Raw genomic sequence first — 26,526 nt, 5'->3', positions numbered from 1 at the left:
TCGTGTTTGTAGTAAATCTAATAATTGATAGGTTTATCGTAATACAATTAATGTAGTATTACTCATTTACATACTGTACCCATGCACAATAGGGGGGGAGGGGTTATTATTTATTTATCTAATTAAATTAAATTATAACTATCATTATTATTAGAATCATTAATTTTACCTAAATATATGTACACTGCTGTCATATCAGCAATACTATTAGTTGATATTGGTCTGCTCGTGAGCAAAAATACAATAATTAATAATTGTTATTGACATTCGCGTATCGTATAAATAATCATAAAAATATGTATTTTATTATTTGATTAGTTTTAAACAAACAGTATAATTTCTTCGCATTCCGTACAACTGCCGTGTGTACATGGAATAGTCCCAAGGGTGAATTTCTTATTTTTCTAGAATTAATTCGTTTCATGCACTCATGCAGTCGTACGCTCTTGTGGCGATCGAGGAAACGTGATTGAGTTGGATCGTTCGGTCCGAACAGTATCTCAACGATCATTATAATCGTGAACTCCGTTACCGGTAGTTATATAATTTGATTACAACCGAATTCCAGTTTCTGTACGGAATAATATACTGTACATCTGCAGTAGTACCTATATAAAACCGAGTTTCTATTCTATGTATAAGGTCGACAAACTTCGCTTTATCATAAATCTAGTTTTTAAAAAATTGCATATATAGAATAATATATATATATTATTCTATAATTAATAAATACTACAGAAAACTCTACTTGTGTGGAATCTCAAGGGGAACAGGAAAAAATTCGATTTATTAAAATTTAAAAAAAATGATAAAAAAATTAGGTACATATAATTTGACTACTTAAATATGCATATCAACACTTACTACAACTACTTTTTACAATATTGAATTAATTACATTTTATAAAAAAAATCTGTCATTAAAGTTTGTTTTTTATTACTTCTGTCTTCCAAATAAGTAGTCATATTGTTTTAAAAGTATGTTTAGCTTGTTGAAATGTAACTATAGTGACTTCCTCCTCATTTTATCGTTTGTCTCATACTGTTATTGGGATATTTTATTGATTCTGCTAAAATATCGTTATCTGTCCATGTTCCACACACATTTACATTTTTGTCCATTTCTTCATAGAATCAAACATTTTCGACGTTTAAATCAAGATGATCAATAACAACATTTCCTCCTTTATCAGCGGGGATAGCTGAGTTGGAGAGTCGATTGAAATTTTATTACCGTTTTTAAAACCAGCTTTTGTAAAGCATTTGAATTTAGTATCTGGTGTTAATAACTTCTCTAAGCCTTATCAGATATTCTTATTGCTTCGATCATGTTTATGGAAAATAATTCATTATTATCAATTTTATCGTCTGAATATTTCTTTTCTAGAAAACATTTTGAAATTTTGTGTTACATCTCGGTTCATAGGCTAAAGTATAGATGTTGTATTCGATGGTAAAAATTGTATTTTGATAGAAATTAATTTAATTTCGTGATTATAAGGTGTACAGTTATTTGTTCATAGTAATAAAACTTTTCGATTCTCTAGTTTCATTTTTCTATTGAAATTTAAAAGTTAAAATAACGAAGTCATATAGATTTTAGAAGCAATCTCGAACGTGTTACGAAGTATTTATCATTATATGTACGCCAGTGGTTTTGGAAGCCGTTATTCGTTAACAGTTTGCGATCGATTTCGTTGTTTTACGTTTATCCATGCACAGTAAGACCTTAAGAAGTGAATTTATCACGATTAAAAAATATTATGAATATATTTTACCGCGGTGTATGGTTTTTTTTCACACTTCGTCGCGCGCCAAACGTAAAATCGCCGTGGATCGCGTTTGCCGCAAGGTCACACGTTTTCGCTATAACCTCGAGCAATGTCAAGGTCTCCGATATTTATTGTATTTTCATTTTATTTTCATTTAATCATTTCAATTTATATTGATTGTTTATTTTCCCATTTTTTCACATTCGAGTAGTAACATCGCGTATTGACACGAAATATACTACGTAATCGTAATAATGTGGACGCACGTATATATTTTCTGCGGACCGAGTTACCAAACACGTCGGACAATATTATCATAATAACACGTGCGTTACATAACGTGCGGTACGTATGAAATTTTGCAATGCGATCTTCGGGTTGTATAAAATAATATTATATTGCATTTGAGGCTCGACGAACACGCGAAAACAAACATCGATAACATGCTGCAATATCTATTACGGTGTGCGCATATTTCCGATTCGCGTTTCACGCGCATGCTGTGTGTGCGGCGAAACGTTTTGCCGTTTTAATTTCATCTTACCGCGGGATATAACGTATCATAGGCGCAACTAGGGTAAAAAATCTTGGGGAAAGGGGGGGCTACAGCCATTCTACCAAAACTTAAAATAACCTGTAGATTACGTCTACTTTTATATACTATGTTAATATATTTTAGATTCTGAGCCAAGTTGGATTTGTGTTCAAGTTGCAATGTGTCTTTTTTTTGTACGTGACACTATTGTGAGTTAAGTATGCAGTACGCAATATGCCATATATAACATGGAATATTTATGGGGGGGGGGCTAAATCTTGGTCCGAGGAGACTAAGCCTCCCCTTAGTTGCGCCTATGTAAGGCGTATAACGTTATGATAATGACGTGCTTGATGCCCAATACGAGCATTAAGTTGTAGACAACGATGCGTGTTTTATTCGAGAATTCCGACTGTAGATTTTGCACATGTTAAAGCGCATAAGACTTGTTGCACACTTAACGTACATAATGTGTGGTATGAGGTTAAGCATACATTATAAGACAGTTAAATTGTTACGAAATACAAGTTTCATCCGCGGGCGACCTCGCGTGTTCCGTTCAAAAATAATGTATACTTAATTATATTTTTAATGACATTGTAACGCTGATAATATTGTATTATATCCTTATATACGTACACGACGAGCGCGTTTGCATGATGTATAAGATGCGCTTAATACATACATCAGTTGTGCACGTATAACTTCGTGAATTTATGTATGTATAGAGAGAGAGAGAGAGAGAAAGAGAAAATGATGATATGCTACAATAGTGAAATCGCGCAAAAAAAAATAATATAAAAATTATTATTGCCTCTGCTCCTTTTTTTTTCGATTCCATAGTGTTGCACACTGTCCACCCATTTACATAGATTTCTATGCATTTGTTCTTATATACATAATTAGTACGAACATATAAGATCAAGTGTCAAGCAGTCGCTGGTATTACACGGACGTGCAAGGAACTCGTAGAACAAGAAGGAAGAAGTACGCGTACGATGTATCACGGTTTTATGACAAATTTCCATTAAACGCTATACATCATTCATAGACGATTTTCGATCCGACAACACTGCGATCTTTTACAAGATATAAACCCAAATAAATCCTTAACGGATACTCAGATGGTCTGGTGCATCCTTTAAAACATCAGTATACGTGGTCCTTCTACTTAAAAAATCACATCCCTTTCCATATTGTTTTTCATTCATCGTCTAAAATGCGGATATAATCATCCCTTACACTGTATGTAACGTTCCTTAAATAACACGTAATTAATTTCTGTTTCAGAATTTATGATCGCATTACGCCCTACTTTGCTTTTATGTAAACATTAATTATAATACTCTTACATTAATTATATTACCATACTAATCACATAAGATAATTACTAACAACCATTATCTAGTTTTGTCTTATCAATGTTGTGTTCAAAGAAATTGAATAAATAAATTACAATATTAAACATGTTCCATTATTTTTTATTATATATAATATAAATATGTATACTCTGTACTTGAATTTGTAAAACAAAAGCAATTGCTTGTAAAAAATATGCCGGGTAGACTAATTTGTCTTACATCACTACATTGCCCCCTCTCGTTTTCAAAATTCTCTACACATCATCATTTCGATTAGAATTTTTCAGAAATGTTAATGGGATTCGAAAATAAAAACATTTAAAAGCGTATATAAAATTTGCTTCCAGTGCAATGATTTTTGAGATTTAACTGACCCCTAGACTCTTTGTCTTTTAAATGACAAACATCATTTGTATTGATTTTTGTGTAAATATATTTTCATAGTTACCAAAAATATTTGTATATACTCGTGTCTAAAATAGACTAACCATACCGTACGGTACGGTATATTACACATACGATGTTTGAGTGTTTGTATACAAAATGGAAAACCGATGTTAATAATATATCTACATGAAATTACCAAAAAAATACTAACTTTAATTCGCAAATACGACGAAGCTAATTATCAGAGCCGATGGAAGGGCAAAGCATAATAAGAAACTGCCCTGAGTCCCACTGGGGCCTCGCGTCTTTCATGGGATTTAATAATTTGTAAGTTAAACATTTTATTTTCAAATTAAATAACAAATGCTCCCTGTCATGTGAAAATATGTATTGTATTTTAATCTTTAACTTCAATACTATGCTTAATAGGTACTTATATTAAAGTATAAATAGCATAATAACAATAATAAATCAATAAACAATAATATATTTATGACGTTTTGGTTGTAAAAATCTATACTAAGGAAAAATGTTTTTACACAAGTAAAATATAAAAATATTTCATACGAGTATTAGGGCATCCAAGGAATATTTTTTGGCATCGTGAAAAAAAAAATTTAGAGCTCCGGAAAATCTCTGGCGATTTTTCTCTGGAAAAACTGGCGATGCTAATGATGTAAATTTTAATATAATTAGTATTGCGCGACAAGTGTGAAGAATGGACGTACCTATATGTTGATCGTGACAACGTAATCTTTCATGTGTGCAATCAAAATACGTGTGTACCTTTAGAAAAAAAAAAACTGCGATACACTTATGAATGGTACCTACGTATATGAGTGATACGCGCGTACACCGGATGAGTGAACCCAGATACGCAGAGACCAGTGAAAACATTAAACATTTAAAAATATTTCGCGGTCAAACATTTACGCATATATATACGACATGTGTACGTGTGTACAAGAAAGTTATGTTCCAAGAATGTTATATCACCAAAGTTCTTAGACAGATGACATTATGCATCTGTACACGGTTTTACTGTTGCAGTATTCGGATGGGAATAAACGAATTCCAATCAACTACAGAAGTTGTTTTTCATCGTGCAACCCTATGATCCTAAAAAATGATTCTCAACCTGGGGCGTTCCTCTCCCTTCTAAGGAAGCGTGACAAAATTTCAGAAGAAGCTTGAACATTTTTTAATAACCATACAACATGAAAACGTTATTTTTGATAATTGATATTTTAATGAGCATTAATGAGGAATTATTTTCAATTTACGTAATCTATAATTTATTTATCTCCACTATCACAGTTATCGCTAAACGATACAAAATTAATTAAAGCTAAACAATGCTCTAACCTTCTCATTAATTAATTAATTTTTATTTAATAATTTGATAGTAGCCAGTTTAAATTTAATATTTAAAAAAATTAATGTAATAGTATGGTGTACTTTGTTCTAAAAATTTTAAAATGTAATAATATTTTTTCCACTAGTAAATTCATTAAAATTTGACGAAATATTGATTATTTAATGATTAGAACAATCATTACACTTTAAACTTGCAGTTGTAAGGGAACGTGACCTGATACAGTAGTATAAAAGGGGGCATGAACATCATAAAGTTGAGAGCCCATGATCCAGAATAACGGATTCAGAAATAATATTTAACTCCGGAAAGCTATAATTTGTGCGAATAAGTAAATGCAAAAACCGAGTCATCGATGCAAACTAACCGTTTTCATTTTGATCGTTAATGACGATCCGTGTAATTCAATAAACCGTAAATCGACACGCGACGTTTGAGTAAGTCGCGGAACACAGAGTTTTCAATGAATATTATATGTATTTTGTTTAACATTAATGTTATATTGCCTTGACATTCATATCGACTAAATATTTTTGGTTTTTTTTCTACAAAATTTATATTCCATAAATATTCAATGGTACCTATCGATGATTCAAACGCGAAGGTAAAGATTGGTAAAAAATGGCTGGTCGATTCCGATCGATAATTTACACTCGTATTGTGTACATAGGTGGTATATAGACCAATTTACTCCAAATCCAGTTGACCGGATACTTTGACCTCGTAACTCCGTTTCCCGTTGTATGAATTTATATATTCTATACATACACAAACACACACACACGCATATATACGAGTGTGTGTGCGTGTGTATTAAATACGTTGTCGATTCGTAGTATTACTGCCAATCTATTATCTATAACAGGGGTGGCCAACATGAATAGGTTCACGAGCCATACAGATAAATATAATAATTCCAAGAGTCAAATAAAAGATAAATAAAAATAAATTTTAAGTAATTTGATAATATTTTATAAATTTAAACCTATAAAATTAAAATTCAAAATAATAATAAGATAAGTAAATTTTAATTAATAAAGCGCAAGCCACATCTAACAATGACAAGAGCCACATGTGGCTCGCGAGCCGTAAATTGGCCATCCCTGATCTATAATAATATACGTAATACGGCACTCGCGATCTGAATCAGATAGTTCCACTTTCGTTGTGTATTATTACACGTCCATCACAAACACATATAATGTCATTTAAATGTATAAATGCATTAATTACATTATATATGTGTACAAGCGGTGCAAACCTAAATTAACATTGTGACGTATTTTTTGAATACGAATCGGAAAAGTTCACAAATATATCCATAGATACACGATGATTTTAATAGTTTTATGGCGCTCGTCGTACCATCAAGAGTTTGTATATACGTGTACGTGTGTACTTATATAGGTAACATTTAACGTATACTTATCGATTTACCTGTACACTCTATGATAAAATATATACTCGACTAAGTTAATCGCTCTATTTTTTCTTCAAATAAATATAGCAATACGATAATAAGCGCACACGTCATTCCTGTTGAGAAATCGGATTTTTTAAATTCAATTATGAATCGCGTATCGATAAAATGAACACGTACGTCCATGTTTATAAATCGTTCAGAATTTGAATGAAAACTGTCTCGCATAAAAAACATTGTACACAATTTCCACGCGTAAAGAATATTTTGATTCACACGCTTTAATTATAATTATGCCTCTTTTGAAATGTATTTATGCTTTGTGGGTACATCTCGTCGGTGCGGTATAAAGCCTAATATATGTATATACTAATACACTCTATAGTATATCCAATGTTTCCTACTTCGGTGAACTATGATTACACGAGTATAAATAGTGGCGGCTCATGCTACTATGCACAGGTTAGCACAGGAGCACGTGAATCACTCAAAAAAAATTATGTAAAAATCTATTAAATTCTTATAGTAAATAATAACAGGTTGTTATGCACGTAGTCTGTAATCAACAAAAATATGTATTTGTTAAAAAAAAAAAAGTTTTCGCAGTTTTTCATGTTGAGAAATGTGTATATATTTTTTATTTATTGGCAATTAAATAAATAACGGAGCACACGTTCGTTGTGCTCCGGATGGCTGTACAAAATTTAGCTCATGTGTAGACACGTCGGTTAGTAATAAAATTAAAATATAACTATTACCATTTCTAATTAACTATATATATATACATTTATTACTATTACTAATTGATGATATAATTGTATGTCGTACAATTCAGTATCAGTGCCGTGTTATAAGAAAAGTCAAAGGAGGGGGGGGGGAAGTTATCGCAACAGGAAAAATGTCCAAAGTGATTTTTTCAATAATACTTAATTATATTTTTTGACGAAATCATGAGAAGATAGGATCTCGAATCAAATTTTACATCAAAAAATATTAAACATTATAATTGTTAAAAATATCAATAAGGGTTTTTTTTTCCATAAATTTCCGAATACACATTTCTGCTTCCATTTTATTATACATCCATTTTATATTGTATGTATAAAACTGTAATGTAAATGATCAGTATTCATATTTTTTCCTAACTTTTAGCGGTTCATTTCAAATGTTTTAGTTTTAAATTTGAATGAAATGTAACGTTACGTTCTTATGTATATAGTTCTGCAAATATGCTATAAATAAAAAAAAAAATTGTGATAGTGCTGTGGTTATTGTTTAATTTTTTAACGATAGAAGGGTAGTAATGGGTGGCATTATGAAATCTTTCCCTCTCCCAGCGATAATTTTTTTTAACACAGCACTGAGTAGTATGCACGGTTACCTTTTTCCGAAGTCTTGTGACGATACGCTAATAGTTATTACATAAGTAAAATTATAATATAGCTTGTCGTTAAAAATAATAATTAAGTACTTATGCGTCCTAGTCATGTTACATCAAAGTGTGTTATTTTATCTTTGTGTTCCAGTAGTCAGTTATAAAAAATAATAATAATTTCCTACATCACCTTCAATCCAGAGTAAAAATGGTTTTTTTTTTTTTATTATACTTATATTTAGTTACGTACAATAATTTAAATTTAGTTTGGCGCTACTGATAGTAGTGATGGGAATTATAACTCGAATCACGTACCTTTAGCGACACGTTACGAAGTATATGTTAATACACGTACGCTAATACGCACTGATATTAACAACAATTAAATTATTCCTAATCCTAAAAAAAAAATGTATTATTTGAGTTTAATAGCCTTTTCCCATTGTTTTGAAATTATTCAAGACGAGAAAAAAAGCAATAACAATGCAACTGCAACATGTCGGTAATTAACAAAATAACTTGACATACTTCTAGGAAAATTTCTTTGTTTTTAGTGTTTTAATAATTACAACATGTTTTATTTAAACAAATAATATCTACATCATTTTAATTATTATCACTACGAAGAAAGTAAGTGTACGATTTAAATATAAAATAAATTATTAATCATCAATAAATTTGCAATGAAATATTATCGTATTATTTTTACATTTAATAATAATAGTAATGTTTTATAATTGATTGCAAAATAACGATTACATTTGTTTCTCAATCAACAATTTTAAATACACGGTCATTAGGAAATAAGCTATGAAGTATCGACTAATTCCAATTGTTAATTTGTTAACTAAATAATTGTACCAATGTGAAAATAAAATAATGGCTTTGGTATTATAATTATCATAAGTAGAATGTTAATTTAAATTTACTATTTAAAACTGTATACTGCAGTTTTATATAAGTTTTAATTTACATTCCTATAAGGCAGGGATGGACTTCTCAAAATTACTAGAGTGCTAATTTTTAGAAAATTTAAATTCAGCGGGCCAAAACAAAAGAGAAAAAAAAGTCATTCAAAATATAAATTTTAATTAGCATTTATATACACCGAAATAATAAATTCAACACTCACGGTAGCACGACATGAATGATATGAATAAACTGATATAGTTAAATAATTAAGTAGGTACAAACAGCTATATTAGAAAGTTATACAAATGACATTTAGACATTTAACAATGTCTAATACCAAATAACAGTTATTATATCGATAAAATAGAGTAGGTATAGATGATAAATTTTAAAATTGTATGATATAATTTGAAAATACAAGTATATCATGGGCCAGATAAAAAAGGCCGGTTGCCCACCCCTGCTAAAAGGTAAGCCATTTAAATTTTTTTTCGAGTTATAACGGGTACACGTACGTTATAAATTGGTACCTACGTCAAACATAAATTTATACTTTGTATACATACTAATTCAAAAATTGGTGAAACTTCAAGAATAAAGCATTTGAACGAAAAACGGAAGAAAATAATTTGTCTCATTACGACGTTTTTTTATCATTCTACCTCGAATGAAGGGATGTGTTGAGAATAACAACGTTTAAACGAATCTAATTTATTTAAAGAAATAAAAATAAAAAACTGCACTGCGCAGTGGAAATTTGATCTTAATTTTCACCGGATTGCGTTCTAATTTCATTCAATCGAACTCGAAAACGGTTTATTATTATTAGTTTTACTTAATAAATGACATCGGTCGTTATAGTAATTTAGACCGGACGTTTTTTGTATATTTTTTTTTTTTATTTATTTCCCAGGTGATGTTTTTCTTATAGAAAATATGATTAGACAGCTTATGAATTTAAAGTAGTTTTTTCAATATTTTTGTAATTCTTGGTTATTTTTTGAATTTTCTAATAAATTGAGAGAAAACGTTTAATATGATTTATCTGTTCAAATGTGTCTGTACTGCCTAGACTCTATAATGTTCCAAGAGGGTCACTAGTGTTCTAAGTTGTTTGTATGATATTCTGCAAATAATTCTTGGTTTGTTTTTCTTACAATATTTATTTATTTGATAAATAAAAAAATAAAAATTTTAGTTTTTTTTTTTTTTTTTAAAAAAAATAATATCTTTATAATATCACAGTAAGTATAGTAATTGGTAACCCTCGTGGACATCTTGTGTACATAGAATAATATATTTATTTAAATTATGCGAACAGATAATATTTATTAATAATATATTTTACCTTAATGAAATTTTAAATCCTAACGACATTAGAGTACACCTGTACACTCCAATAGTAAGACATTACGTCTAAATAATATTGTGTTTTAATGAAAACAACGAAGGCTGAACCATATACGATTATCATTCACGCAAACAGTATCACCATTAATCACAATTTAAATTGCATTAACGAATTTGTTATGCAACACCAACACCTTATTATCGTGTACACAATATAATATGTGTACGCACCAAAGACGATCACAAGTTTCGATAAATGCTCGTTGAAAACATTTTTAGGTAATAATAATTGTATTATTAATTTAGAAAAGTCAAAAAAATAAAAATAAAAAAATAAAATAGTTTAACTGCTGCGGTGTACACAATACGTACCCTATACACGTTATTATGTACAAAAACAACAAAATTATTTTGCAGCACCGATAAGGTAATAACATTTTTTATACAGTGGTGTTCCAATAGATTTTGTTGAGAGTATACTGTGCCCGACGAATACCTGAATATTTTAGACAGTGGCGGTGGGAAGGAAAAGTAAATAAAATTATTAAAATGAATTGATACCATTGTAAATACATAACATACCGTCAACAATTACTTCATAATGATAAACTAATGTTCTGAGAGAAAACTGAATGTCTAGTAGAAAATAAGATCAAAATTAAAACCTGCAAAACTTAGTGCATTTAATATTTCTCTGCGAAGTGATGATACACATACGTGTACACGTTTTTAAAATAATGTAAAGATTAGTTACACGGCGTATGAGTAGTATGCGAGCACCACTGGTGTTATAACTTTTTTTTATTATTTTCTTACGCAAACGTATAACTATCAATTTAACCGTCAGGTTGTAATCGATGAAAAGCAACGGTCTAAAGGAACCGATAATGATGTGCGACTCGATCACGTTATTCGGACACGCGACTAGTGAAAGTGTGGGCGAGAGAAAGAGAGAGGGACGGCGGGTTTCTCGCAAAGGAAAACTATGATGCAGTGTGAGAAGGTAGGGGTCCTGGTCCGAAGGATTTTAACCGGCCACGCGCAAGTTACTCTGGTAGACGACTGTGATTACGGGGGATAATTTATCCGGTTAGCCGAGCACAAGGACCAGACGTGCGTGCGTTGTGCACACCGATGATATGAACGCGCAAAACACTTACGGCCACGATCCGGACCGGTGTCGAGGTTTGCGGACGCGTAGCTGCTCGACGGTGCAGTTTTGGCAGCCCGCGACGTCCGTGCGCGGCACGTGCCCGTGGAACGCGGACCGGTCGCGGCAACCGGTGGTGCCGGCGGTGTCCGCGCGCTTCTCGCACGAGTGCTTGGCCACCCGAACGTCCGCGGACGTCTCGGCGATGCCGACTCCGACGGCGCCGTTGAATTCGTCCTCGGCGTGGCGCACCTTCATGGCCCGTTCGCCGGTGACGATACGTAGCAGCACTATCGACCGGTGGTGGCACGTGCGAACTAGAACACGCGCGTCACGTACGTCTTCGGGGGGAGTGCGCGCTTGGTTCTTGGCGATCCTGGCGAGTGATGCGGCGCGAGGCAAAACTGATACGTGTACCGGTGCGCGGATGGACGGCCGGCCGACGACTGAGCGAACGATGAACACTGGCCGTGGGACGCCACGCGACCAAACGCGCACCAGTCCGTCCCCACTGCGGCGCGATGCGTCACCGGCACCGTCGTTTCCCCGTCCACCGACAGCAGACACGTACGCGGCGGCGTGGCCCCTTTGTTGCGGCGGCCGTGGTGGTGCCCACGAACGGAACGGACGTTTACGTCCTCGGAACGGGATCAAGTCGGCGGAAGACTTTTTTTGGAAGAAAAAACCATGATCATACCCGATCGCGCTGAACTTGCGCACTCGTCTATCGCCAAATTATTTTTTCTACCGACGAATTTTTATACAACGATAAATTTACGTTCGTTAAACTGACATGTGTCAAATTTAAAAGTGTTGCCCAATCATTGTTTTATACTCGGATTATATTACCAGCAGGTATACCAACGCGTGGGTTACAACCAAAACACAATGTATTACAACGTGGAATAATATGTTTATCAATATTAGCTAACGACGACCAAACACTGATGAAGAAATTTAACCATACGTACAATTTTTATACGGTGATAAATCTGCTTCTAATTTAACACGTGATAAAATGAATTTTCAATAACACAACCATTTGAAACAGATTTTATTTTAACTTCAGTTAAATGACTTTATGCAAATGTTTAGTGCGACCGGTAATTAGAATACGGTTTTCCAGGAGCGACCTGTTCCACAAAATCCTAATATGTGAGAGGTCTAGAATTATTATACTCTCTAAAATGTTAGACATACAAATTGAAAAAAAAAATTATATTTAAAGATAATATTTGATGAGACATATCTCTAAGAGTAAGGAAATCATTAGTAGTGGATGTCACTAAAAAAGGTGGAGAAATATAAGATATCCTTAAAATGTAAAACGTACATCGACCACGAGCGTTAACCGAAAACAGTAGTGCGACGTCGACCGTAGTCGCGACTAGAAACTTTTAAGTTTGTACAGCACGTTTTTTACAGCGCTCGTGAAAATGTGTAGGCAAAACGTTTGGTAAAGATCGTCTGTCATGCCGGACTACCCCCGTCGCCGGTGTTCTTTGAAATCATGATCATGCAGGCCATATTTCTCTATTTTTTTTTAGCCGCACATTTTTGTAACTTTTACTATGAGTTTTCGGAAAACTAAGAGATGTGTATGTGTATCCGGATTAGGTATTAAATTTGACTTCACCACTGATAATTCGGTTGTAGTCGGTATGCTCAACGAATTTCGAAGAAAAAGGAAAAAAAATCAATCGAAACGACGTCGCACACAAACTAAAATTATTTGACAAATCAAGGCGATTCCGAATAATTTCTCTCCACAACCTATGCTTACTAATAGAAATTCGCTCATTGTAGCATTGCAATCGCAGAGTACATGATATAGAATTACGTTCGATCGGATTCCGCAGTGATCTTAGAGTATTTGGGATGGAAGGAGGAATGGCACCACTTCCACGGTCCTCTTTAATTTGCGTATTCCATCCATATCCGTTTATTACGACTGAAGTATTGTTATTGGATAGGAGGCCGCCATGTATGAAGAAGCTTTGATTATCGTTAATGTCTCTTAACCTATTTCGAACTACTATAACATTATACTTAGTCTCTAAATTATATTATAATATATACAATGAATTAAAAATATTTTATAGTAATTATTTGCAGTGGAGTATTCAAGGGGGGAGGGGGGCAAGAGGCCCGTGATCCCCCATTGGTAGTACTTATTTATACATAATATATTTTAACAATACGGTAGTAACAAGTAACTGTCAGATGAGTATAGTCTTACAGCTTTCATAATATACCATATTATTCAATTATTATATAATTTGTACATGATCTAAAAGTATGACTGATAAAGACGTAACCTGATTTCATGATAAAAAATGTTTGGAACAAAGATAGTGTTGATACAAATGTCTTGTGGACAGTGCCGCGTTAAGCTATGTAACCGCCCCGGGGCAAATTAAAATATGCCACCCTTAAGAAAATTACAATTCAAAATTATTTACACTACACTATTAATTACAGTTAGTATACTAACTATAGCGTATTAAGGGGTAGGATAGAAAGTGTACTATGCAAGAGCAATAACTTTACAAATTACTAATATCTATATTGTGTATATTTTAAATAGCACATTATTACTTATGTTTAAATTTTATAATTATTAATGTTACCTCACATATAAATTTAAAAAATTACCAAATGTGACAAAATATAATCTGCTAGAACAAGTTATTAATTATTATCGCCTTGTAACATGCAACGGTAGTAGTCTACGGATTTTTCGTGATATTTATGAACTAAATAATATGTATTATAGTTATACAGTTATACAAGAAAAATTATAATAATGTATTTTCTATTTCATGTTGATCCTCAACAATTTGCCACCCCATCAAACATCATAATATTTGCTACCCCGGAACAATTGCCCCACCATGCCCCCCCCCCCCGTTAAAGGCGGCTCTGCTTGTGGAAGGTTCACGTGTGGAACAAATTAATATAACGTTTCGGCCACCGGTTTCGCTGTCGCTGTTGTTGATATTGTGGAGGAAGTGCGGGTATCAATATAGCCTACTATCTCTTAAACCAAATAGATACAAAGATAATATTTATAAGGAGAAACAAGAAAAGTTAGGAAATTGGTTGAAGTTTTTTGTAAATTATAAGCTTGGTTAATGTTGATATCAGAGCATTTTTTGAACAGGTGTTTTTTCGTTTTAAGGATAAAATATTTTTAATTTTGAACTTGACATTTTTTTACTTTTTGGAAGTTTTTTTTGGGGGATATAATTCTTAATTATAATTCTTATAATTAATTCTCCATAATTCTTCTCCTTCTTACTTATTCTTGATTCATTACATGTCACTTTTTTATTTTCTGTAATGGTCATCCAGTTAATTTTTAACCCAGAAAAAACAGTTTTATAGAAAATATCTATGGAGGTTCATTTGGCATTAACTAGAATGTTACATAAATATATAATCCCTGCACTTCCCTCCACTGCGCACCAAACAACGATATTCATATTTGCTCTGCATATTTAATTCGTGCACAATTAACCAAAAACTGTTTTTATTGAAAAACAGTTACAATAAATAATATAATAATAATATTTATGTATATATATGTACTGGTACAAACATCATTGCGTTTGTTACCTAGTTGTTTTTTAAAACTCGTCTTGTTAACAATAAACAGATAGACCCATTAGTCTAACTTGACATCTTGTACTGATTATATTTCATCTCTGCATTTTATATAGTATTGTACAGTACAATATACAGTACAAAATGAAAAATATAACTTCGAGGTAAGTATTATTAACGGGTTTTGCATGCGAAAAGTTATAGTAAAGCTAATGCCGTTTCCATTCCGCACAGAATGGATTGTCATCACAATTTCGGAGATTATTTGGAAGTGGAATGGAGGAGAAGGTGGTGCCATGAGTGCCACATGTGTGGACGCCAAAATTGGTTCGGCAAGAAGATGGCAAAATGCACAAGTAAAAATTATTTATTGTGTACCTTCAGTAGAACGTGGTATTGCTGTTTCTCGTTCATAACTCTTTGAATACAAAATCCTAAATATTAAATTGAGGGCTATCACTCATATCAGTATTACAATCGAGCGTTTTTGCTATATCAACGCTGCATATATGATCAGTGTTTGCCATTTTTCTTATAAAATATAACATATATTCTATTTGAGACTCCTCAAACCGCTGTTTAAAATGTTTTTGTCAACATCAAAATGCGCCGTTACTATTGCGATAGAGGACATCGTACGGATTTCACCTTCATATGTATGCGCACAGGAAAGTGGTAGCTTAAAATTTTCCCTAATCAAGCTAAATTGTTAAGCGGTGAGGTGCTATAGAATCGGTTCGGCTAGACTAATTTCATGATAATTGGTAGAACAACATAATATTTTATCGTCGGTAGTTAAGACATAAATCATGTTATTAAAACGTAAAATATTCCCAAGTACATTTACAAGCGTTTTGTTTTTCGATTTAAACAAAAATTGTATTCGTCTCGAAAAAAAATCATAAAAATATTAATCACTTAAACAACCTGATCATTTTCATTTACGAAGCGAACAGAGTAGGAAAAAAAATTAAGATTTTCAGTTTACATCGATCGACCAAATTATTAAATTTTTATATTTCTTTTTATTTAATTTTTGTTGACGATACAAGACGAAGGTTTTCTGTTTATCTTAAAAATGTAGTTAGTTATACTATCACGCGCATTACACCGTGTTTTTTTTTTTATGACCGTGTACCGTATGTGCGTTTTGTAGTTTGCAGACGGACGTTTGCACACAAACGTTGCATGAGGGCAGATGCGATCGCTAACGGCTATCCACCCGTGCCGGCCCCAGTCCCTCAGGTTAGTCACCCAGTTAGTAACCCAGGCAGTCGAGACGCGCTGCGCGTCCATTAACACCGAGATCAACAAAACGGTCGAGCTCACGTCCGAAATGGTGGTGCTCGCTCTTCCGGACTGGTTTGCGACGCACCAGATCGACATGCCAATCACTTGGGCGGCCGAGTTCGAGATCCGACCGGGGAACGACATACCCGTAATAACATCGGACACGGTAAAGGCTTCGATCTACCTCTTGACCAACATCGCGGTCACCGGTGACGAGAACGTCAGCATCCGGTCCGTGGCAACGTGGTCCACTGAGGTCGTGGCCAGACAAGGGTGCAAGGCCACGGACGTGGTGAGCTTCGACTTTCGGTGGTCATCCGAGTGGCCGCCCCGGCAGACTAGTCTCCGCCGAATGCGAAATTACAAATCGGACATGACATTAAACACCGAATGCGATATTTGATTAACCAGACGTGACTCGAATGATAACCGGAAACGACTTTGATCATCGAATACCAGAGATGACACATTGAATACCAAAGACGACACATTAAGTTTTTTTGAGGAATATCAGTATTTTTTTTTTTACACCAATAATTATAATGCTTATATATTATAAGTACCAATGTATTATTATTAATTATTATACATTATTAATATTAATTGTTACTTTTGGTGGATATGGTGGACGTAATAAACGATATATGAAAGTAATAAAAAATCCTGGAGAAGTGCAACTCTAAACATCCCTCTCACGACCCTTATTGGTATATATTATCAAGTACCTATATACAAGAACCATCACGATAAAACGAATCCGTGGTGGATTTAGGGGTGAGAGGGGGGATAATAGTGGTCTGAAGCATTCACCGTTCCACATATTGAATGGTTTTTTATATATTCCAAATTATATACATATAATAGTGTATAATATATAATATAATAATGAATTGAATATTGAATAAAAATTTGTATCCATGCATAAAAATCCTCTTACAAATATTTGCTGCGATTCCAGTTTCTACTGTAACCGCTGAAAGGTCATTTTTGACCTCAATCAGGTTAAAAAATTATATGCGCTATTTAATGATTGAGTCTACACTAAAAAGATTGACCTAGTTGTTAATGAATTTGCTAGAAAAAAAAATTAGAATGCTGTAAGAAAACTGGTCAATATAAATTCTAATCATATAAATTAAAAAATTAAATTGCTGTGGTGAATTAAGAAAAAATATATATTACCTATTGTATATTTGTATTGTTTATACTTTTAAAATTATTATGTACATTATATAGGTTTTATATGGCAATAAAAAACAAATTTATTAGAAAAATAGCATTTATTTTATTGCTGAATATTATCATGGATATTTATAAAGTGGGTTAAGGAGCTTATATCTTTCTAAGGGGTGAACATAATACTTTCACATGACACAACTGATTTTTCTGAAAATTTAAACCTATTAAATTAGTTTTACCCCAAAGTCATAAATTAAGAATGATTTTTAGGAGAATTGCATTCACTATGAAAAAATAAAAAATCGGCCACTGAAACGATAATTTGTATTACGAAAAGCCGTCTGCGGTGTTCTAGTATTACCCGTATACGACAATGTTTCCTATCATTTTGTCGTTCACATATTCGTCGTTTCAAAATCAGCGATTGAAAACTGCGCCCAAAATACAGGTAAACACAAAATCACACGTGTAAACTGCGCCCCAGTTTTTATCAAGTATAAAAAGGTGACATGTAAACTGCGCCTGGGTAAAATACTTAATTCGTTACAGCCATATAATATGAATAATTAAAAAAAAATATAATTTTAAAAAGCAAAATAAATACAAATATTACAAATAATAACATATTACGTATTTAAGCGTGTTATGCGGAATCCCTCCTGATACAATTTTAAAGTAATTTAAACGCAATATTAGATAGAATAAATTAAAAATAAAAGTTTATGGTATAGCATCTTATTAATTACATAAAAAGAATATAAAATTTAATACATAAATATAGAATGATGCATACATATTAATTTTTATTAAATTTATGTATACATTTTCAACTTACAAGGTTATTATATTAAATTACATATACATATTATGTTAGGTTAGTTATATTATTCATACTATGCACTATTTTTTGAAAAAAAAAAGTGGTAATGGCTTTATATTAAGTATACAATCTATGAATTATTTTTTAAAATAGTGGTAGTAGTTTGTCGTTTCAATGAGTTTGTTCTATAATTATTTAATAAGAATATTTCCATCCTACCTAAGTATAAAAGCATATTTCGGAGTCATCAGTCGTAGTAAGTGCCTGTCTCAATCAAGATATTGATTGCATTATATTCAAATTGTAAAATTTTATCGATGTATTAAGAAAAAAAGAAAAGAGAGCGTATTATGCGTACGTTGCGTATTTATCGGGAACGTCTTAACGGGGTTTTACTGTAGTAATTAAGTGCATGATTTATTCAGAAGTAATTAAATATAGTTAGAAAAATTTAGATATAGTTAGTTATACAGTTAATATTAGTTAGTTGTAGTTTGATCATAACAATTAGTTTTATGATATGTTAAGTTACATTAAATAAATAATTTTACCTTATAATTGAATTTAACTACAGTTAATTATAGTTATAATTATATAGCATTAGTTAACTGTAGTTAATATTATTTAGCAGAAGTTTGATCGCAGAAATAAGTGTTATTATAAATGATAAGCGTAGATGAGGGTCAGTCGTATTTCTTAGTGTATCAGATTTAAAAGTTTATACTATCCGTAAAACAGTGTTTTTTTAGAACTGAAACTAAATTCTCATTGGTACCTAATATATTTTATAAGTGAAGATGAGTAATTCTTCAATATTATTCGTGACGTGAAATATTGTGGGTTAAAAGTTAAGGACACAAGGAAATTTGGACATACGAATACATTATCGATAAAATTAATCATAAAGAAAATTTAGCACATTTTAATTTATTACGTACTTGATATTCTGTTCTGGTATTTATTTTTATAAAATTAAATTGCATTCTTTTTTTTTTATTCTAGAGGGGTGCAAGTGCCCTCCTTGCAGCACCTATGTATGTCCTACAAATATTTCCCTTAATTTTACTTGTCTGTATATCTTTTTCCAAAAATCGATTTTTCCGAACACGATATACCATATGTTATCGTTTCTTACAGAGTTGTTATAGAACAAATTTCTTATACTCATCGGTCTTGCATTTATTTTCCTATACATTTTTACAGTCATCACGATCACAAACCATCGTAATATTGAACTATATCCATAAACATTAGATCCTAATAAATAGCATTGCTGCTGTACGCAGATAAATGGGATGGACATCGGAAATCGAATTACCGAACTTGGGCGATGGATCACAATACCTTATCCTACGTGTGGACGGCAGCCGGAACATTTTATTTTATTTTTTCCAAGCAACGGTCCATTGTATAAACAGGCTGTATGGATAACACGCGGCAGTTGCCAGATCCACGCGGCTACTGTATCAGGATGACTCGCGAGAACGGCGACGATGACAAATATTATTATTGTTTACTGTTATTAAGGATAACTGACATTGCGGCCGCACGCGCGCGCGTGCACGCGTGTGAACGTGTACGTGCGGATAAAAAATAAATAAAAAAAAACCCCGAACAGAAACACTGTATTATTATTATTACATATCACACCACTGCACTGCATGCACACGATACATTGTTATCTCTATTCTCGGTCACGCGGTGACGTTTCGTCGGGCTCGCAGTTTTTCACGGTACTGCATTACTAACACGACATTACGATCGGCAGGCTCTCGATGACGGCGTTGCGTAATCGCATCGTTCCAAAAGACCTTCGGGTTTGCGCAACGGCGGCGGTGCGCCCGGGGTGGAGACGGTCGCGTGTATCGCGGTACGTAAATAATACGTACGGAGTATGCACGTACCTGTAAAATTTAAAACGCGACGCGTTCGATATCGTAATAGTACTGTTATTACGATGTCGAACGCGTTGCGTTTTAAATTTTACGTTATTATTTGGACGCGACGCGCGCGCGGAACGCCAAACTGACCTTCTCTCCGACGGGCTGAATCCACGGCCACCGCGGTGGTCCGTTGACGCGGTGCAGCAGCTCGACGGACGTCGTTCCTTCTTGTCCATCACGATGACGATTACGATGTCGATCGGCGTTCAGCAATCGGTTTTCCTTATTTTCCGCGCGAATTATAGCCTACAGCCCGATGACTATTTTAAGTATTATTATTATTATTATTATCATCCGTATATATGTATATGATATCGTTACACTGTACGCCGACCGCGACCCGGTAGCGAACGTGCGTACGCGATGACGGACGCGAGGCAACGAAGTTACGAGAGTCGGTTACGGCGTGTGCGCACCGCGCCGTCCCCGCTGCGCTGCATTGAATTACAAGCGAATTGTTACCGCATTATATTGTCCGGCGCGACACGCGTCCCATCAGTCACGGTGAGACACGAGCACCGGACGACGCGACGAGAGTCATTCGTTCGCATTTAATCGTCTCCGTCCTCACCACCGCTTCCCGGACCCGGGTGTCCTTGCCAGAGAAAATTCGAACCCCGGAGAACCTTTCACGCTGCCCCAGGCCTCTCCTCCCTTCCACTGTGCTTCTAACCCCCTCGGGTGGTCGAAAATATTTGATTTCCCTCTCTCTTTCTCTCTTTTTCTTCCGAAATTAGTTTTAAACATGAGACGTGTATCTAATAGGAAGCCGGCAACCTCTCCGATCATCACCGCCACGAGACAGAATCGTAAAATTTATTTTCGTAGACAGTTTGGACGCACAAACCGTTTAAGCCAAGAATACCCAACCATACCAGAACCCCTTCGTACGATTTATATCGCTATAATACGCATTGCTATCTAAAGTCCTGGAATCATTTTTATCGTCTGTTGATATTTGTAAAAATGTATTTTATGTACGGCAGTGGTTTCAATCGTAGGATGTATACGTCGAATATGCAGCGAGGGACAATAAAGTTTAGTCACGCTTTGTACCTGAATAATTTTATCGAAATAATTATTTAATGTTCTATTTCAATTACAATGTAATTATAAAGTCATACGTTTAATTCTGACTTAATATATTTACACGAATAGAGCGTTTCCGAAATTCCAAAAGTAAGACTAAACGCTTTCGTTATTGTTCTGTGTGCCAAGGTTTTCAGGATCAATGGATATTATCGACCCTTCGAAAAGTCCAAAGCACGATCGCGGTAGGTATACACGGAAATGTAGTTAATTACGGATAACGCATTATACTGCAAAAGTTATATGGTACGCGACGGGAATCGTTGGCAATCCAAAAATATGTCTAAACGTGTATATGTACGTACGTTTGTCCGTGGATAATTCGGAGTACGCGGGTACACGACACTATGAACGCGGTGGGGAAACGGGCGGAGATGTTAGAAACGTGTCCTTGAGAGACTGTTAACTGCAACGTTTGCTGGTACGGTTCGCGGTCAGCCAGCATCACTCTACATTCAACAAGGCCCTCGGTTATAAAATATAACACAAGTATAATATATAGGTCGCGCGCGCACGCAACACAGTATATTATCATGAATATATGTATAAAACAATGCGCGTTCGCCCGAAAATAATGATTTTTTTTCAAAATCGAAAGTGTTCGTATCACGTCCCACGGTTTTTTTTTATGTGTAAATCATTATATTATCGTCTAAGGTAGCGTTTACCAACCAATGGGTTGCTAAATATTTTTGAGGTATCACTGTTCGTAAACTAACGTCACGAAAAATATCTTGGTGATAAAAATATAACTATATTTATCAAAATTAAATTTGGCAGTATTGCGTTAATGTATATGATATAATTCCTTATAATAATATTATTATTATTGCTATTATATTAAAGCGTAATAAGTTTTTTTTTTTTTTGAAAAAAAAACTGGAGAGTGATCAACTCAATTCAAAATATTTTTACGGGCCTCTTCAGCACAAGGATTAGGTACACTGGTCTAAAGAATTATTTATTCAAATACGTCTTAAAGCAAAATATCATTACACGAAACAATTGTTTTTATACGACTATAGTTAAAATAAAAATTGTTGGGTGGCCTATGTTTTTCCATTACACCAGTGGCGTAACGATAGGATGGCATGACGGGCAATGGGCCACGGGCCCACGACTCTAGAGGGCCCTTCAAGAAAAAAATAGTACATTCAAAAACAAATCATCATAATAGTGAAATTTATAAATACGATTCTGTTTAAAAATATATGTATATTTTTGTAAAATAAAATAAATTTAATAACTGATCACGATTATGTTTATAAATTATTTTATTTACCAGTCCGTCGACATTGTCGATATTAATATTATTATACATTTAATGATATTGTTATTTGTAAAATGAAAATAACAATGAAGCGTATCGCAATCGCTTGTCTATGAAACCGAACGTAACATTTATATTTAGATACTAGATCAGATTAGAACTATTCTAGAAAAAAGTGACCGTCGTTTAGTCGTTGTTACTTGATGTTCTTTTAATTTATATTTTATTTTGTTATTAGTCAATGACGTGTCGTTTGGGCTGGTCATTATGAATCAGTTTTTGCGCTTAAAATTAGATTTGTTGAAATTCAAAAAGCTTTAACAAAAGTTATACTTTGCAACTCTAAGTTAGATGAGCGAAATGAAGCAGATGGGATTAAAAAACAAATTGAAAATCATAATCTTATTTGCACTTTAGTTTTTCAATGTAAAATTTTACAAATTATAAACCTAACTTCTAAAATTCTCCAGTCAAAGTCATTTGATTTAGATAATGCATCTAATTTATTAAACTACTGTTATGAACAATTAAAAGAATATAGATGTAATTTTAATGATCTCTTGGAAGAAGCAAGTATAGTTGCTAAAAGTTGGTCTATCTCTACAGAGTTTCAAAATAAACGTCGTAAAGTAGTAAAAAGATATTTCGATGAACTATGTACTGATATGCGTTTAACTTGTTCAGAAAGCTTATTTCGTGTAACTATTTTTAATAGAACGTTGGATATATTAATAAATCAAATAAGTAAACGTTTTTCAAGTTTTCATGAATTAATGCTAAATTTCACATGTTTACAACCATCTTTTCTTACATCAGCAACAGCTTTAGAGCTTTTAAATGAAGCTACAAAGTTGGTAAACAAATATGATAAAGGCATATCAAAAACATTTACAAGTGAAATTTTAGCTGTAAGATCAACTCTTAAAAATCAAATAAATCAACTTAATTCAACTAGAGATCTTGCTCAACTTTTAATGGTGAAAAATCATTCTTTAACAGCCAGTTTCCTAGAAGTATGTACTACTCTTTTATTATTTTTGACAATTCCTGTTACATGTGCAAGCGCGGAACGGTCATTTTGGAAACTAAAAATTATTAAAAGATATTTAAAGAGTAAAATGATACAAGATCGTTTAAGTGGCCTGGCATTAATTTCAATCGAATAAGAAACAGCCCGAGAAGTTGACTTTGAAGATTTAATCGATATGTTTGCCGAAGCAAAAGCAAGAAATTTTGAATATTTAAATTTTGTATTGCTTTGTATATATTTTTTAAACCAAAAAATGTTTAGTAAAATTTTACTATAAAAATAATATTACACTAAACATGTTTTTTATTGTTTGTAGCCTTAAAGGGTAGAATTGTATAGGTGGTTAGTTTTTGAAGGATATTCCTCATATCTCGTTCTTCCAAATTTATAAAACTAAGGGCCCGATTGGATTATTTTGCCACGGGCATTAAAAGTTCTGGTTACGCCACTGCATTACACCCATTACAATATTCGTCAAATCAATTATATAGCTCTATATAACGCCGAAAAGAAGTATGGGAAAATATACGGCGGCGAGTCGTACTGTATGTAATTATTAATTACACGAGTCTAATTTAAATATTAACGTACATTGGTATACTTTAATTTATTCTAATGCGTTAGAACGAAGTTTATTCATATAAAAAAAAAAAATCGTTAATCACGAATATGTAAGTATTGTACAGTGTTACGTGTTTAAATACATCGAAAAATACATCGTTAAATACATGAAAAGTGGTGTCGTTTCAATAAGAGCGGAGAAAGAAAATATGCTTTTGAACATGTCGCCATGCCGAATCAGGCAAGTTTTCTAATTTATTCATTGTAAACTTGTCCAGATTTGACTGGATTTAACATTTCACGTATTTAGGTGAATATCGGTGTGAAATTGTTGATCAAAGGTTTGCCGAATGACGATGAACACGCCGGGGCATTGATCGTGAAGAAGGTTAAGTGAAAAAGCGGAACATTTCAAACGAATATGCTTAAAAATTGTACTTTTGTCCCAAGTCTTCAATTTTTTTTTTCAGCTGACTAAGGGTATTAAACAAGAATACCAACTGTTATTCAATCAAACAGTTTTGTTTTTATAAATTTATCAATTCGGACACGGGTAGTCTTAGATAAAACACAACGTGTGCTTATAGAAGAGTAAAACACGATTGCGTACATTCGTTATCGACGATACCATTTTAAGCTACAGGATTCCGTACGATTTTACAAGATTTTTAACTACACGATTGCGAACGAAATTTTAAGCGTTAATGCCAATTTTCATACCGGTATTGGTGTTTACCACATGCCTATACGAGTGTGAACTTGAAAAAGTTAATAAATACTTTGTATTTAACCCCTTTTATTAGCTATGTTTATTGTTAATGATATCAAATATATCAGATAAAACAAAATTTCGTAATTTCCGTTATATTATACGGTATTTTTCGAGTTTCAGTAAAAGTAGCAAGTTATAGATGTCAGGGAATCCAAATTTAAGCATTTTCAAATAATTTATTAACAATAATTTTATTCAAATAAAATATGTTGATTTTATTTATTTATTAATTACTTTTCTTTTATTTAGTTAACTTAATTTTATTTATTATTTTATTATTAATTTTTTTTATAAATTATTATAGCACTGTTAGTATATGTATTTAGTATACATATATATATATATATATATATATGTAGAAGTAGATATTTCAGTGTTCAAATGCGTGACACATATTTCACTGTCACGTAGATTTTGAGTTCAAAATTTAATTTCTCATTGTAACAAATGTTACGTATTGGTGAAGTTATATCAAAGCAACTAAAAATTAATTCTGTGAATACCTTACTAAATTAATTTGCATGCAACGTTTAGTGTTGACATGACATGGAACTTCATTCTTATTTAAATGTTACTTGTGAGTTAAATGATTTGTATTTAACATTACTGTTGAGATTTTAATGGTACATAAATAATTTACTTCCATATAAAGTTATAGGAAGGTATCAAATGTAACTTATTATATTATTCAATATACATGTACATTATAGTATTATACACATATATACGCAATATGTTTATGATATTTTGTATCTATTGGCACATGGCATTTTAATGTGTAGACGAGCAGTATCATTAACTATTTATTATATATTATATTATTATATACTATTATATGATTATCATGACGTTATTATAATATATATATATAGCTTAAACTACAGAAATAATAATAAATAATATAACATTGGGTTTTCCCACCAGTATTACATATAGATACTATTGTAGGTTTATTTTATCTAAAACGTACAACACTATAAAAATGTTTATAGACCTCACATTTAAGTCACAGGCGAATTGGTATCCGTATGATTTATATTCATATTGTGTTTATATGTTTATTCATTTTGACGATCTGTTTAGAGTCAAACGCCCAAGAAGCAAGAACTCATCATACTTTTAAATACTTTTATAATTTACAATTGTTTAATAGGTTATTATAATTAATTATATAATTACATTTTTGTTAAATTCAAGTGATGTTATTTCAATAAAAAAATTATTAAATATCCCAACTCTAATATAATGTTAGAAGTTAGTAAATTTCATTAATGTTATGCAATATTTGATTCCCCAATTAAGTCTACTGAGGTAGGATATTTTTATGTAA

At 32.7% G+C, this 26,526-nt stretch overlaps 1 protein-coding gene across 9 annotated transcripts in view; it reads right to left on the bottom strand.

Annotated features, from left to right (window-relative positions):
* The window catches only part of LOC112685542 (NAD kinase-like), a 97,434-nt gene that overhangs the window by 12,650 nt on the left and 58,258 nt on the right, over positions 1-26,526 (bottom strand). For 2 of the 9 annotated variants that reach the window (XM_025557458.1, XM_025557467.1), the window contains exon 1: positions 11,647-12,101. The exons of 3 other annotated variants lie outside the window; for them this stretch is intronic. In XM_025557458.1, coding sequence (XP_025413243.1) covers positions 11,647-11,894 — 248 coding nt within the window. In that variant the 5' untranslated portion in view covers positions 11,895-12,101. Of the gene's footprint in view, positions 1-11,646; positions 12,105-19,875; positions 20,256-20,561; positions 20,829-26,526 lie in introns of those variants that run through there. 4 more of the 9 variants (XR_003148812.1, XM_025557463.1, XM_025557466.1 and 1 more) reach the window with 4 other exon arrangements.

This window comes from Sipha flava, unplaced genomic scaffold, assembly GCF_003268045.1.
Source record: "Sipha flava isolate LNK unplaced genomic scaffold, YSA_version1 281_pilon_pilon, whole genome shotgun sequence".
NCBI classification, from domain to species: Eukaryota; Metazoa; Arthropoda; class Insecta; order Hemiptera; family Aphididae; genus Sipha; species Sipha flava.
The sequence above is the reverse complement of the archived record's forward strand: the minus strand, read 5'-3'. Positions and strand labels throughout refer to the sequence as shown.